The 17287-nt window shown below is 37.3% G+C and overlaps 1 protein-coding gene across 1 annotated transcript in view; it reads right to left on the reverse strand.

The window, feature by feature from the left end:
* Nrxn3 (neurexin 3) overlaps positions 1-17287 on the reverse strand; it is a 1492393-nt gene that overhangs the window by 129662 nt on the left and 1345444 nt on the right. Inside the window, 2 exon segments of the mRNA XM_038336206.1 lie at positions 1882-2189; positions 7537-7626. Of these exon segments, the coding sequence (XP_038192134.1) occupies positions 1882-2189; positions 7537-7626 (398 nt within the window).

A 17287-nucleotide genomic window follows, 5' to 3' on the forward strand; every position in this document is an offset into this window, starting at 1 on the left:
AAGGAAAAACATGTAAAGATGTAATCCAATTTTTGCCAGTCTCTGAAAGAACAGCAGCTCACCCAAGGGAAGCTATTGGAGAGGGCACTCCCTGGTGCTTACTTCCTCCAAGAGACACCCCAGTCTTAAAGGTAAATCACTAGCATGCCTTACACACCTTAAAATCCCCTCTTGTCCAGAAGCCCTGATTCTCTTAGGTTGTAGAAAGAGTCTAGAAACTCAAACAATCTGCTCAATTTGTGTATTTACTGTGAGAAGGGAAAAAACAAATGACTAAAGATTACCACATATTGAGGCAATTCCCAGAATCCCTATGTAGCATTAAATCCACTTGTGGTCAGTAAAAATTTGGCCCTAAAACAGACTGCAGAATCAACCATTCCTATGGAGAAAAAGCCATTTGCTTTTCGGCTTCCCACAGAGCTAGGAGAATATACTCTGACAGAAACACACCGGATCTGCCAAGACCTGTGCAAACAGAACTACCCTTTTACCAACAGTAAACAGATCTGTGCTTGAACTATAGAGAGTCATAATAGAAATATATATTGCCTTTTATCTTCTTCCCAGTGAGTGGAGTGAGGTGTCAGGAGTTATTGCAGTAATAGTAGTGAAGAAGTACTATTTTTCTTTTTCAAGTATGTGCGTAGGTATGCATGGAACAGCACCCATGATTATAGGACTGCTCTGCCAGCCAGGTTCGTAGCAGCCTTTGGAAAACACATAAAATGGGCTGAGAGCATCACCAGCACACACAGCTTCAAATTGTTCTTAGGGGCCACGAAATAAGCTGTCTGGGCTTTTTGCTCAAGTTTGAAGAGAAAGAATAAAGAAAGGCAACATGCTTCCACACAGCTAAGTCACATAGCATAATTTTGAAAGATAAAAAACACATGGATAAGTTTTAATTAATGATTCACTATATTTTTACAGTGTCCACTGAAATGGACAGAAAAGTGATTTTAGAGATTACTGTGCTCCTGAATCGTGTGTGAAAACTAAGAAGCAAAAGAGAAAAGTACTGATCTACTGATTTTTACAAATAACTGACCAGGGTAGTGTGATTTCCATAAACATTGGGTTACTTTCTTTGATGCCAAAGCATTTAAGGTTAATAACTCAATTAACCTCCTACTCCCCTACTAACTAGATTTATGAACTGCCAAGGGAGTTAGCTAAGTATTAAGCTTTAGCTTGTATATATATTTTTTTCAAGTAAACAAAAAAAAAACTTACCACAAAATTAAGAACTTTCTGCCTAGCTGAAATCATTCCTTTACACTTTGTAATATAATCAGTATATTAGTCGAATAAAGTAAACAAAATGGACCCAAAATATCAAGCCATTAATTAGGACTTAATGTCAAACACAAAGACTATTATTCACAAGGAGTGGTTGAGCTTGTTTTAATTGTCCTTGATTTAATGATAGCCATTGACCTTAATAATAAGCACTTTGAATTTTACCAAATATACCTGGAGGATATAAATAGAATTTGACCAGGGTACAGACTTGTTTATGGTAACACACCTTTCTTTATCCCTTCCAACTTACTGCTATTTGAAAAGAAAATCTAATGCAATGAGAAGGATATTTTGTAACAAAAGTGTAGTCTGTTGTTCATTTTGAATAATAGCTTTTCCATTTCAGTGATAAATTAAAGGGATAATATGCATTATCTCATGAATGCCACAGAACTTCTCTAATTCTCTCAATCATTGCTTCCTCTTCTCTAGTATTAGGTCTCATTACCATGAATATCTTCATCCTTCCTTCACAGGCAGTCATGCAAAGTCCTTAACTACCAAGAACACTGACCACAGCAATCATGCTGCAAAGCAAAGAGAGAAGAACAATATCACAACAAAAGAAAGGCTTACCTGAATGCTGGCTGTAGAGCGGTTCTTGCGGGTGGTAGTTGTAGCCATGGTGGTGGTGGTTTCCATGACAGTGGTAGACATTTCAGGGGGCATGGAGGTCGTCTGTGTTGTTCCCGAGACTGATGGGACTTCTCCCACTAGCCGAACACTTCCATTGATTCTAATATTAGGGTTGTTCTCAGCGGCCATGTTCAGTACTTTCAAACCATCATAATAGAGCCCAGAGAGTTGGCCTTGGAAGAGGCGTCCTTTGTCCTTTCCTCCAATGGCTATTTGAGCCTGGGTGTTGAAGATGGTTAACTGCCGGCCTAGTGAATTGGGTGGAGGAAATACTATTATTCCCATACATTTCTGCTCCTTGTCTTACCTATTCTGTATGGAACAGGCATCTAATAGGCTTCCTTGAACAACTGAAGTGGATATAATTTACAGGAAAAATTCATTACTGAGATCGGTGAGTAACATTTCATGATGGTTATCTCTTCCACTGTCTAGATAAAAATCCTAAATTACCAGAAGAACTGAGCATTTGCCCCATTCTAAGGAGGAAGACCTCTTGGTTTAAAGATGAGCAGCATTACAGTCTCCTGAGACATATAATCTAGGATGGCAGAAATATCCAGTTCAGCTCACGACCAGAATGAATCACAGATGCCTAGTGCTCTGATGTTAAGCTACAGGGTAACGTAATGACAGCAGAAAAGAATGATACGTAGCAAACAAAACCTCAAAGAGGTGATTTAGAGCATTGAGTTTAAAAATTAGGTTCAGTAATTAAATGAAATTTACTGGAATTAAACTGCAATTAAGAGGATCGGACTCATTGCATGCTTATAGAAATGGACACTCTAGTCACCAGGAACAGAGCTTCCCACATATCTTCACAGTGAGTAATATTGTATCAGCGTTTGTTATTTTAACAGCATCATGATAGATGTATAATTTAGAGGGAGGTTTGATCAGTCAATAGATTATTCTCTAAGATGGGGGAGTAATTAGGCATTGAAAAAGCTTCTAGAATGGAAACGGAGGTGGGGATGAGGTAATTCTAAAATAGTTTAAAGAAGATACGGTAAGAGTAATAAGAATATATTATGGACATGCATGAAATTGTAAAATAATAAAATTAATCAATAAAAATGAATTATAAAAGGAAGATGGGTACAGACAAAGAAAATAACTCATAAACTTCCTTGAACAATGTAGAGACATGGCAATGGATTGTAAAATATCAATAGCTAATCTTATTTCAGGTTTTCTGTGGGTACCAGTTTTATTCCTGTGGCAAATAAAAAAAAAACTATCAGAAAAAAAATCGTGGCAGAGCAGTTTAGAATGGAGCATTCAAAGATTTCTACTTATTTTCTAAGTCAAACTAGGTCTTTTCCATGGGAGGAAATAGCTTTTCAAGCCTCATTGTAATTTATCACGACAGCAACATGCTAAGACCTTCCTTCATGTTATCTCTTTAGATTAATTCCATTTGCTTTCCCACATGGAGTAGAGGTGGGAAAACCGTAAAGTTAGATACATCCATTCTGGAGTTTTCTTTAGTCAGCGACCAGCAAATCTAGTAATTCTTCATCTAATCACCTAGATTATTTTATCTGTAAATAACTGAAAACAATTGTCTGCTACTCATGCCTGCTTGGTAAATCACGTATGCTCTTCACCTCCAAACTTTAAATATATTAACAGAAGTATGTTGCAGGGTTTGGGTTCTCAGCATTTATCACTAATATATTAAGCTCAGGTCTACACAATGCACAACTAGCCAGAATTTCTGGAACAGAACGTGGGCATACCTTCTTGATGTATACTACTGGAAGGTCTGGAATAAAGGAAAAAGGAAACTGTGTATTTTCAGAGCAGACTCTTCAGACAAGTGTCAGCTTTACTATCTGGTCAATACTTAAGGGTTATTAATTGAACGATTTGTAACTAATACTACTCTGCTTTTAGAATGGGAGACTTTATTAGGGTAGAAATGATCTACACTTCATAAGAATCTTGGAACCGTTCAAAGGAATCTCATACTTTAATGATAACAGAATTCCCTAGGTCCTAGGGATGTAATCAATTCATTCCATTCTTTCCCAAGAATCCCTTCCGTGCCCTGTGAGTTCGTGCCATTTGACAGCTGTATAATTTTTGTCTCTGTTCCCTTCACACAAGATGTAACATGTTCAGTGCACAATGGTGCAAGGTAACAGGCTGGAGTTCACACTTTTTTCTTTGGGAGCCAAACACTTACTATAATAGAAATGGGATAATAAAGGCGGAGAATAATTTTTACTTAACTTCATATCAGCATGTGAAGCATCTTAACATACTGATTTAGAAGAAAATGTATAGTGGGGGATTTCCAGGATATAACTTTAATATGTTAAACTAAATAGCCTCCATGCAAGGTATCTTTTATAAATGAACAACTGTTTCCCGTTTATGACATTATCGCTCTCTTTCTGTTTTAGCCCTCTTCCTCCCTTTCTCTTTCCTATATAGCCCAGCATTGATGATTAGTTAATGGCTGAGTAACCTTGATTATATATAGAAGATTGTATTCTAATATCCTTGGAATGCTTCATAACAATAACCTTTTATAATGGTCCTCATCTTACTTTCTTGGGAAGATTCGTTTTGCCAGCATTTAAAAATAAAAAGACAGTCGGAGAAAACTGAAATTCAACCTGCAATAAACTGGGTGGAAAAGATTGATCGCCTTCATTCTGTTTTCTATAGTTCACTCCATAAAGTGGCCATTGCTTATTCAAGAATGACCGGAGAATGAGTAAAGGCAGGACATGTTTGAGGCCATTAGACTGAGGAGTTGCTTTAGTCTTGGTTATCACTGCTCACTTCACTGGTGGGTGAGACAGAGAAGGGGGGCTGTCCAAGTTTCAATTTCTCTTCATGCCATAGGAAGTGCATTTGGGTTTCGGTTAGCTTTTTTGCTTGATAGGCTAGATCTTTTTCCTTTTGTTTCACAACCTTCTCCTAGCCCTCTGCACTTTTCCTACATGGTTAAGGACAAAACTAGAAATCACTGAAGGAAGAGAGCACTCTGTCTCCTCCCATGTCTTCCTGCCACTACCTCATCTCTCTTTAGCTGCACAGGAGATCATGAATAATGGGGAAACAGTTTCAGTACCTTCTCCTTATGAAAGAACTGACAGGAGAAGTTTCTGTGGTTTTTTTTTTCTTTTTCACATTTGCCCAAGGTGCTTCAAAATCTATGCCTGAAATCATTCTCATTGTTGTTATTGATAATGTGTAATTTTTAGAATAAAAATATCATTATACATATGTATTTGAATAAATGTGTGCTATAAATATATATGCCTATGTTTTTGGAATCTGAGAGTTGTTCTACTAGCAATAACATGAAATTTGATAACACCAGTGCAGTATTCCTAGCCTGTAACTGTTTATCTCATTTTAGATGCACATCTTTTTGGAAGCCAATATTTTTGTTTCATTTTAACACCAAGTTCACACAGGCTTAGATTAAATCTCTGCACGTCTCTAGTCAGTGTTGCACAAAGACTAATTAATTAAATCTCAGAATACCCTGGGGGAATAGGCAGTATTATTTCTCCTCTCCTCATATGGGAAATCTGAGACACAATGAGGTTAAGTGGATTGTCTAAGGTCAGAAAGTCAGTCAATAGCAGCCAGCCAGCAAACTGACTTGGGAATGCTGTGACCCAGCTCTCCTCCCCAATGACAGAAGTAACTCCAAAGAAACACTCCATGTACTTCTAAATGTACCTGTCTAATCGTCCTATTTATCTATTTACCCTTTCTATATACTCATCTTCACAAACAAGGTCTTTCAGTGCAAATTTTCTATTCCATTTGAAAGTGGAGTTAGCTAGACAGAGGAAGAGGTAAAGAGAAGAGATACTACTCACCCAGATTACATAAAGAGCAATTTCAGGGAAAACAGTAGGAAAGATAATCTTGCAGTTTGCAATAAGTTGTCCAATAACATGTACATACTATACATACATACATATATATTGAATAAAGAAGCCAAGACACCCCCACCCCGACCACCCTTTCCCATCCCAGCACTCAACATGTGTACAAGATCTTCTATTTACACGGAAGCCAGCTGATAATGAAGCTATCAGAAGGAAAACTAAAAGCCTACTAACTGCTTTATAATGGGTTGTACAAATGAAAATGCCTGGCATGCTATTAAACTTAGACTTCAAAAGGCAATGGTATAAAACAAAATACTATTAACATAAAATTGAAAGAAACACAAAAGTTCTCTCAGGCACATGAGACTCCGACATGCATCTAGTTCTCTGTCTTAAAAGTGAGGCAGTTGTTGTCTTTAATGTTAAAGGGACTTTATGAGCTGTTGATTACAATCAAAATTATTTGCTTTTTAGAGTTATTCTTAATTTATTTTTAATTAGACCACATTTGTTGAAAACAGGGCACGCAGTTAAGATTTGTTAAGAATTTTCTATGTCTAAATGTCTGAATGTTTTCGCCCAGCTAAAAATCACATACAAGTGTCTTTTGTCTTGGTGCTTGTATATTACATAATAGCCCCAATTATATGTAACTCAGTCAAATCTCTGCAAAATTTACAGTGTTCTTTTAGATCTCGAGGCAAGAGCTGGATTATACTGTCTCAAGAAAGAACAGAACTTCTGATTTTCTTGGAGATAAGAAAATTGGCTTCATCGAAAGATAACTGGGTATCTCGTAAGCAAAAGAAACCTCATAGAAAATTCTGCCAGGATTCCTAACTGCTGCCCTTGTTTATTCACGGAGTGGTTGTTCTGTCAGCAAATCAGAACTTGCTGCTTTGCTTTTCACGAGACTTTTCCCTTACCAACTCATTGCCTTAACAACTTACACTTCGTTGCATAAAACATCGTAGGAATGCACGAGGGTATCGCACCACCAAAGTGTAAAACAAGTTTGTTTTGTTTTAGCCTCCTGCAGCAACAGGAATGTAATTAAGCTCTCCTAGAAACTTTCGCCTCTGATGGTTTGAGTTTAGAGGCAAAATCTGTTCTTTCTCAGCCTTTTTGTTTAGAAACAAATGTTAACACATACTGCTTCCTGTATAGCATCTGTTTTAAGCAGTTTAAGTTACAAGAGCTGATCAAAGATTTTTGATTTGTTTTGTTTTGTTTTGTTTTTGGTTAACCATGCTATAGACAGTAAAGCCAAAACAGCCTCAAGATGTAAGTTTAATAGGTTCTTTTGAAAATTCTTTAGAAAGCTTTGGTGGAGAGCTAATTTAAAACAAATTAACGAATAAAGTCATGCAGTGGTTAAATTGCCACGATCCAGTTCTCTCTCTCTCCCTCTCTCTCTCTCTCTCTCTCTCTCTCTCTCTCTCTCTCTCTCTCTCTCTCTTTAAAGAGTTTTCTGGAATTCGTTGTCTGTGGCTGTCATGCGGGCAGCAGGCTAGATGTTAGTCCCTTTAACTGTGTTTTAATGGCGATGTATTATTGCATGATTTATCAACATATGGCAGGTGGAAGCTGACACAAATTATAATGAAAATTAAAACAGTCATTTACGCAGCAGGCGATTATCATTTAAGGAACATTTATGTGCAGGCTTTAAGAATGAGGGTTTAGAATCGAATGATTTTAGAAGGAAAGTTTTAACGACCGTTACCTTTCTCCTGCAGCCACTCCTCTACAGGCCGGTTATATTTGAAGGGGATTTTCTGTTTTACCATTTGGAGGCGTTCATTATCAGTGTTGCCTTTAAAGTTTAAAAAACAGCTTAAAGAACAATCTGAAAAGTCAATAGGTCATTAAAAAACATCCTAGGTGTTCAGTTCGTTTTATGAAGGTTTTTTAGAGATAGATATCAATTTATCTTTAGTAGAGGTGGAGTTGAAGTCGCTCTGCCCACTGGAGGACGAGCCTGAGGTCAGATTGATCTCAACTGTGCAGTGCTCCATCATGTTTTGGTCACGTGATTTGGGATATAGATCTGTAAGCGGTTGGGCTATTTACGGAAATCTCATTACATGTTCCCCCAATCCCCTCCTTCTTCCATCTACCACTGACTTGGTCCCAGTGAAATTCAATGATCTCATTGAGTTGAATAATTCTACTACCCCTACCACGTCAATGGCACGATGAAAAGGTAGCATACAGCTCCTTGGTCACTGTTTTCCCAATGGGATTCATTTAGGAGCAAAGTGCCCTTCTGCTCCTCTCAAACATCTGGACTTGCAAGGTCTGGATTCTAGAAAAAGGCACCAGAGATAATGATTGAATCCCTGCTAGCCATGGGAGACTGGCCAAAAAACACTTTCAGGGTTTTGTTACATTCTTTTGTTTGTCTGGTTGGTTTGGTTTTCTGAGATAAGGCTCTGTATTTCTGATTAGCGTTGACTTACGGTAGCTCCCCAGTTTCACCCCCTAGAGCTTGGGTTAAAGGGAGATTTCTTACTCCAAAAGAAAACTCTGATATTACTGTACTTATGTGAAACTGGCAGAGTCGTACAGGTGGCACAGTAGACCTCCATCTTTTCTGTTGCGCATTTTAAGCAGATGGAACCCACAGAGAACTTAACTTCAGGCAAGGGAAGTTATACTGCTATATAGCATTTATAGGGTTTTAAGCACTTACATTTTATTAGTGCTAGAACATGCTGGCTCAGTTGTTCATTCTCTTTCTCTCCCTTCCCCCCTCTTTCTATTCTGTCAAACGGTCATCTTGAACATGAATCTATTCAAAAAAGCCTGTTAGGAATATTTCTACCAAGCATAAAATATCAAATTATTTTCAGGCTCAAACACTGTGTTTAACTGATGGCGTGGCCCCTATTCCTTTTCTAACTGCTATTACCACTCCTGGGTGGTTCTTCTAATTAGGCGATACTTGGAAAGTGGTGGTGTGGATTTACACCCCTAATGAATATGCTTCCGATAACAAAATAATGAAGGCGTGCTTTGGGAACTGTTTTAGCTCATCAGCCAACCTCACATTGATTTAGTAAAAACCAGTGCACTGTAATTCATCATGTTTGGTTCAGAGCCCCATATTAAAATTTAGGGAACTCCATTCCAAATTACTAATATTTTAAAAAGGCAATAAAAATTTTGAAAGAGGTGGCTCGGGAGCAAAGTACCGAGAAGCCTGGAAGCCAGAGTGAATTTGAGGCTGTAGCATAGTATCAGACCAAGTAAATAGAAGTGAGCCATCGTACTTCAGTCACAGAGCCACTGCAATGAAGCAGTTATCACCGGCTGAGAAGATGTCTCATGTGACAATTAGAACCTGCTTGCTGGGCTTGGAGGGGGAAGATAAGGGAATCCAATTGAAATTGGGTCATACTATCAGAGGCTGGTTGTTCCCCTTAGTCTTCTCTAATGAAGACATTATTCTAAACATTTGAGTCTTCTTTCCTGTTCTGGAATTTAAACAAACAAAGAATGGCTCATTAGAAGCAACTATAGATATGCTTCCAGCCCACAATGCAGATGTCTGTCTGCCTACATAAATTATAGCATACCAACATATCAAAGGGCAGTTGTAGTTCATTGGAGACTTTCTTATCCAGCAACTCAAGACCTTGGGTTGTTGCCTGGGACTACCATACAAACAAAAACTTATTGGGGAAATATGTAGATAAAGGGAGCTGAATAATCAACAGTTTTGGATTTTCATGGATAATTTAAAGCTTTTCTCTAAGTGCAGCAGCTGTCCCAATACGACCATCGTGAAGGACACTGGCTTAACGGTTCCATATAACTCCAATTATTGATTGTGATGATTGTTGTCTTTGGAGGACAAATGTTATTTTGTATTTTATTAGTCCAAAATAAATTGAGTAACTTCTCCAGTGTTTTCATAGAAAGGGGTACTTTTCTGCAAAAAACCAGCACACCTAACCCAGCAGGTGACAGCTAAGGTATAGACTGTAAGGTACCACAGCACAATGAGATGCCACAGTGAGGAATGACAATCAATTGTGCTGGGTTCACCTTTGATAAATTTTGCTGCTTTGAGTTTTCTATATTAATCATCAGTGTGGACTCCATGACCAAACACAGTGCTGATTTTTTACTCTACTCCCTGGAATGAAATAGTGAAGTCAAAAGAAATATAAAATGGGAACTCTTACTAACACGAAGGGCAACTGCAGAAATAACAACAAAAAGTTCCAAATTGTCAGTGGTGTCTAGATACCAAGTTAATTAATTGACAGGCTATATTGATTTACTTTCTCCAAATAGATAGTGTTCTTAGCTCTCCCGAAGAGCCCATCATCCCATGATTCATCCCCCTTTAACTATAAAGCTGCGAAGGAAATCATGTAGGGACACAGTAAAGGCTGGGAAGAGAGGAAGCTCTGAGGTACCCAATGGAGAAAAGCACAGCTGGAATCAATGTAGGACCTCTCTGAAAGTATAAAGCAAGAGTCCATTCTTCTCCACCTCAGCTTTAAAGACATTTAGAAGCATGGTTTTAGGTCTTACGTGCCAGACTGCTACCATCTGGCCCCTAGGACAGTGATCTAGCACACTGTTAAAAGTTGAGAGAGATGGAAGGCCATTTGGAAAAGCACATCGATTTAAGTCAGAACATTAACACAGTTCTTAGTCTCTGTTCATGTTCTCATTGGCTTTTATTTTAATTTATCTAAAACACTAGTAAAATCTGTTTAAGAAACACGTGCAAGTGAATGAGATCATATGCCCTGAACCCCATTCCATAGATTGATGGAAGGGCAGATCTTTATATAAGAAGCCATACAGAGGATTATTCTGATAGTTGCACAAACCTCTTTAAATTCATATACATTGTTAATAAGTACACAATGATACTAAGTTGTACATGTCATATAACAACTAATATAGACAGTTAAGAGATAAATTGATTATTTAGCAAAAATTATGTTATACTCAGGATAGAATGGCCTTATGGACATTAAGTCAGAATGTACTTCAAATAAAACATATACATTACTAATTTGACAGAAACATGAGTTATAAACAGAAACCCATCAATTATATAAGGAAGTCTTAAAATAAGTACTTAAGCTAATTATATGAACCTGGCATTTATATAGAATGGAATTTTAGGAAAACAAATAGTTATGTTTTAGCCTACCTGAAATAGAATTTGCATATGTTTATTCTGTCACTCTTGACAAGGTATTGAGATTTTTATACAATTGGTTTCCAACAGTCACTAACATTAATATCAAGTGGTTCTACTTCTGGAGACATGTCCAAAATGCACTGTGAAATTATAACATTGTGGAGAGCAGAAGGCTCTGAGTCAAATCACTAAAGCCCAACTGGTTCATACACCTAGCACTGAGCATCATCTAGAACTACCTCACAGTTCTCACTTTGGGATTAACCCTCTGAGGATGAAAGTAATGGAGTCAGAGTAAGGTAAGGTGAGGGAAGCATGCTGGCTTTCCATTTGGTCCCCAGCTTGTATCAATATCCTTTTAAGATGAGGACTTTAAATTTGCTAATCATCCCAATAAATAAACATAAGATAAAATAATAATAAACATAAAAATATCCTTCAACTGGATAACTGAATGAATACAAAAAGCAAATTCTTACATAGAACAGAAAGTAGTATGTCTAGCACTTTGGCCCAAACATGGGCTACTTTGTTAGGAGTCATGTTAATTTTTTAAAGAAAGCTCTAATCAATACAGTGTCAAAGTTTAAGCTATGGAATTAGATATACCTGTTTTAGAGTTGTAAATTTACCATTTATTAGCCCTATGTCTTTGGGGAAGTCACTTATCATTAGACTCTTCCTGTTTCAGTTCACCATATGACTTAACGCTGACATACAGGGGGTAGAATATACAGAATCCCTGATACATAGAAAACACTAAATTTATTTGTGAGAATAATATTAATAAAACTTATTTCTCCTGTGATCCAAAGAAAGCACACTAGTGCTAGGGTTTGTGCCCATGTTGTTCAAACTTTATCAATTGTCATTCAAAAGATGACTATATCCCATTGGGACTCACCAAGAACAACTGATCATAAAACAAGTAAAAACATCGCAAATGTCCCTCTGCATCTCCAGCTCTTGCTGTCTATATTTCTGTATTTTCTAAAATATATTCAGCTAACTCCATTTCCAAAGCAAAGTGGGTTTCTAAAACCACTGAAAGGAAAAGAGCAATTCAGGCACTGACAAATGTGTCTTCTTGGTCCAGCCACAGGTAATGATGATATAGTGCTACTGAGTTGAGGTGGAGTATCTTAAAGGTTCTGGCAATTTGCACCAGACTGGCATAAAATGCTTTTCTGCAAGTAGACTATTAATACCATCTGAAGTGTTGTCAAGCACGTAGCCATGCTGATAGGAATAACTGTAACAACATTCACCTGCATAAAATTAATGCCAGAGGTATTTTGGCATTTTGTTTTGAACTCTGGAATGAGGAAAGAAAAGTTTTCTTTATTGTTCTGTCAACAGTAAAGAAATGAGAGCTTGAGCCTAATGAATAGTCGGCGACTGAGGATATGGACTACAGCTGGTGGCAAAAGAAAAATCGATGCTGGTAGCTTCCGTTGCAGGGCAGTTCACAGTTTCTAGCCATGCGCGTGTCCCCCAAGGAACACTTTGTGAGTTTCAAATAAATATATAACACTGAAAAAAAAGCACCAGGGAACTCTTTGAGTGTGGCTCTGGCCACATTCCTAGAGCTTTCCCCAAACAGCTTTCTTAAGAGTCAAATGGGTAAGTGTACTGCCCAAAGGGCTTCTAAAATGTTCAATCACTTGTAAAGGATGGATGGACCTCAACAAAGAGCTAATATCTTATGTTTATAAAGTGCCTTTCAACCAAAGAACTCAGAATGCAATTATAAACACCATCTCATTAATCCTCACGACACACCTTTAGGCTGCAGAAAAGGAACTATTTGTATGCTGTGAGCCTTGATCATTTAGTGTGTCAAGACAAAGAAATTCATCTCTTAAAACAAAACTGATCAGATGGAGGAAGTGAAATTTAAGGACCCAGAGCACGTGGGCATTATTAACTAAGGGAATTTTTTTGTACATCCACTCTACTAGCTTCTTCAGCCGTGGAGAACTACCTTTCCTGAAGAACAAGATAAATCATCATGTAGATTACCTAGGTAGACCCTGGCACGACTGACAGAGCTCACTTCTTCTGAACACGGCAGGTTTCTTTCTCCCTTTACAAAAGAAGCTGAGATATTCGGGCAAAGGTGCGATTCTATATCTAGCTCTCCAAGTGGCCCAGTCCTTATTCCTTGCCATCTGCTGCTGTCTGAAAACACGTTTTTCATGCACATATGTTAACTCTGAATGGTTCTTTCATATGCTAAAAATAAATCAAGGGGCTATTTTTTATTGGAATATTATGATGCTGAAGAAATCTGATGCAATAATTAGGACATATATTATCACTTTCCGTAATTTCTCCATCCTCGGCCGTCAGCCTGAAGCGTCTTTCTTCTAAAGTTCTTTCCTACTTCATGAATGTATCAAGAGTGTTTTGAATCAATGTTGGATTAATAAAATGAAGTCCAGATGACTGCAACCTCTTCATTCCCTCCCACAGTCAAAGACAATGTTCTGAAGGAATTTGAATAGAATGTTTTCAGTATTGCTGGGTTTCATAGTATTAACTTCTCATTTAAGAGCCAGTCACAAAACTGACATACTATCAGTTAATGAAACATAATCTGGATGCAATATTTACTTTCCTCACTCTTCATTCCTGTCATTTTTCTTAAATGCACACTGAGGATATACTAGTAAGTTCTCTGGATCTGTATCTCTCCTTTCTAGAAAGCTTATGTATTACCACATCTTTAAATTTCAGTTTCTTTACATGTAAAATGTTACTGTTGCAATATTCATAATGTAGAATTGTGTTGAGAATTAACTGAGGGATGTAATAGGAAGCAATTTTCAATGTGTGCACCATACAAATCCTAGATACAGAACTTCATTTCTGTTGTTTCAAACAAGTACCAGATTCTGAAGTGTTAAACTGAAAAGAGGTGAATTCAATGAAAATTACTTCCCTGTAAAGAACTTAATACAGAACATTTCTATATGTCCTTATCAAAATTAGTTTTATCACGTTCCCTTCAGCCATTTGACATATGCCCATTCAAGATTCCAACCTCAGCTCCTATTTTCCTCTTACCACTCATGCCTTCCTTGTGGCAAAAGCCACAGCGGTATCTTCAGCCTTATCTATCATCGTGATCTACGCACTCACGTGTGTCTGCCTTCTGCATGAGCATCCTGCCACTCTTTTGGCTTGTTGGTTTCTGTTGTTCCTATTTACCCTCCTTTTGCCATTGCTGTGCCAAGGGTATGACAATCAATGCTTTTAAAGCCAGAATGCTAGAATATTAGATTTACAAATTCTGTTCACACAAACATGCTTGTGTGTTGTTCCCATATCATTCAGAGGAGAGGCAGAAGTATTGGGAGAACAATTTTACTTGGTACCACATAGTAAAATTCTCATCCTCAGGAAAAGAATGTCACACTGGGGCTGGAAAGATGGCTTAACAGTTAAATAAATCTTTTGCTTTTGCTAAAGACCTGAGCGTGGTACCCAGCACATATATCAGACTGCTTACAACAAATGGTGTATAACTCAAGCTCTGAGAATTTGATACCCTTTTGATCTCCATTGGCACTTGTACTCATGTGCACACACTCATGGATATACACACATATACACTCAATTAAAAATAAAATAAATTTAAAATAATAATGCTATGCAAATGTCTATATCTGTAATATTATAAAAATTCATGTCATATACATCTGTTTAGATATAATGGAATCAATAGGGCTTATAAGCAGAGGTCTTTTAGATGATATTTCTCAGGTTGCTGTGACTATAATAAAATACCGGAAGTGATTAATTTAAAAGTGGAGAAGGCATATTTTGGCTCGCCATTTTAGAAGATGCAGGCCAAGGTTAGATGATGATATTTGCTTTGGAGTTCTGGAGAGATATCAAGAATACATGATGGAACAAAATTGTTCCTTTACTAGCCAGGAAACCAAAAGAGGGAATCTAGAGATACCAGGCATAGCCCACTTCAAGCTGTGCTTTCAGAGATCTAAGGATCGTTCATAAGGTTCTCAAAGTCCCATTTGTCAATTGTTGGTGCTAATTCCTGAGTGCACAGAGTCCTATTCACAAAGCCTGTATTTGTGTTTTTATGTTTTAGTGTGTTTACTACCTTTTCTTCTAGACCTTTCAGGATTTCTTACTTTGTATGGGGGTCTTTGATTCATATGGAGTTAATTTTAGTGCATGGTGAGAGAAGAGGGTTGAATTTCATTTTTCATATGTGGATATATAATTTTCCCAATACATTTGTTGATGGTGATCTTTTTTTCAGTGTGTACTTTTGGGATTTTTGTCAAAATGCTCAATCGTACCACAAAGACATGTGCTCCACTACGTTCATAGCAGCATTGTTTGTCGTACCCAGAACCTGAAAAAACCTAAATGCCCCTCAACTGAAGAATGGATAAAGAAAATGTGGTACATTTACACAATGGAGTACCACACAGCAGAAAAAAATGATGACATCTTGAAATTTGCAGGCAAATGGATGAATCTAGAAAACATCAAATAACCTAGACACAGAAAAACAAATATCATAAGTACTCACTCATAGTGGCTTTTAGACATAAAGGAAAGAAAACCAGCCCACAAATTACAATCCCAGAGAACCTAGACAACAATGAGGTGGTGTGGGAGAATTGACTATATTCTGTCAATCATGTTTTAAATAAACACTGATTGGCCAGGCAGAAAGTATAGGTGGGAAAACCAGACAGGAAGTAAAAATGATGCAATGAGAACAGGAGAATTCTGGGAAGGATGAAGTTGATTCCTCCCAGTCCTGTGCAGATCACTGAAGAAGTAGGATGTGATCTGCCAGCTGAAAAAGGTACCGAGCCATATGACTAAAATAGATAAGAATAATGGGTTAATATAAGCTACAAGATCTAATAAGTAGCCTGACCTAATGGGCCAATCAACTTTATAATTTATAGAGATCTCTGTGTGATTTTCTTTGGGGCTTGCCGGCTATGTGGTACTGGGCGGGACAGAAACCCCAATAAGCAGGCCCCATTCGTGTTACAATGAGAGACATACATGGATTTAATCTACATAGGAAAAAGAAAAAGACAAGATCTCCTGAGTAAATTCGGGTCATGGGGACCATGGGAGAGGCTTGAAGTGGCAAGAGGGTTAAAGGGAAGAGAAGAGGAAAGGAAGGGAGCAGAGAAAAATGTCTAGCTCAATAAAATCAATTTAAAAAGTTAAAAAATTAAAATGCCTCTAATTGCATGGGCTTTTGTGTGCAGCTTGTATTCTAGCCTATTGATGTTGATGCTTGTTTTTGTGGCAGTACTTTTTTTTATATACTATGGTTCTGAAGTATGATTTCATATCAAACATGCTCATCTCTCCAGCATTACCCTTTTTCCTCAGGATTGCTCTGACTCTAAAACCTCTTAATGGTTTCCCTGCCTCTAATGGAGACATCCTGATGACCAATCATTTAATATAAAGATGTTGGGGACATTCAAAATTCAAAATATAGCAGAGACTGGCCTTGAAGCTCATGCCTAAAAGTGAATGCTGATAGTGCTCTATTTATGATAGCATTGTATTATGAAAAACACATTATAAGTAAAAAAGTAATTGAAATCTTAAAATACACTTGATATAGCTAAGCTATATACTCTAGAATATGTATTATTTCTCCTACATTATTACATATCTAACTGGGAACTACCTCTAGATGCCTTTCATACCAAAATAGAGTATATTATCGCACATTTCTAGTTTACAAAAGGGTAAAAATTCAAAGCATGTTTGCTTTTGAATGTGTATTGCTTTCACATCATCATAAAATTAAGCAAAAACTGCAAGTTGAACTATTGTAAGTATAGGACCAGCTGCATGTCCCTTCCACGATCTAAATGTCACTGTTTCCACCCCATGTGTTGCCTGCATACATCCTGGTTAGGGTCAGGTGTGCATAATTTGCCTAAGCAACCACTATTTACCATTTGCTTTATTACCAACTGAAACTGAAGATGGTTCCCAGCTGAATTGTCTCCCATAAATATTAGTCAATTTTGCATTCATGCAATGCAAGTTTTGAACTTCAAAGCAGGACTTTAATTACATCCCAGTAAATTTATTCTCTTTTTGTTTCCTAACAGCTTTCAAACATGATAAGAAAATGTTTCCCTCTGGATTTCTTTTGGGTTTTGTAGGAGGTATCTCTCTTAGCTTTGTGTCAACAGGAAGATGTAACAACTCTATCTTTTGTACACTTATTTTAGTCATTGAGATTTTTTTCTTTCTTTTTTTGCGAAGTGGGAAGATT

This window comes from Arvicola amphibius, chromosome 7 (assembly GCF_903992535.2).
Source record: "Arvicola amphibius chromosome 7, mArvAmp1.2, whole genome shotgun sequence".
Taxonomy (NCBI): Eukaryota; Metazoa; Chordata; class Mammalia; order Rodentia; family Cricetidae; genus Arvicola; species Arvicola amphibius.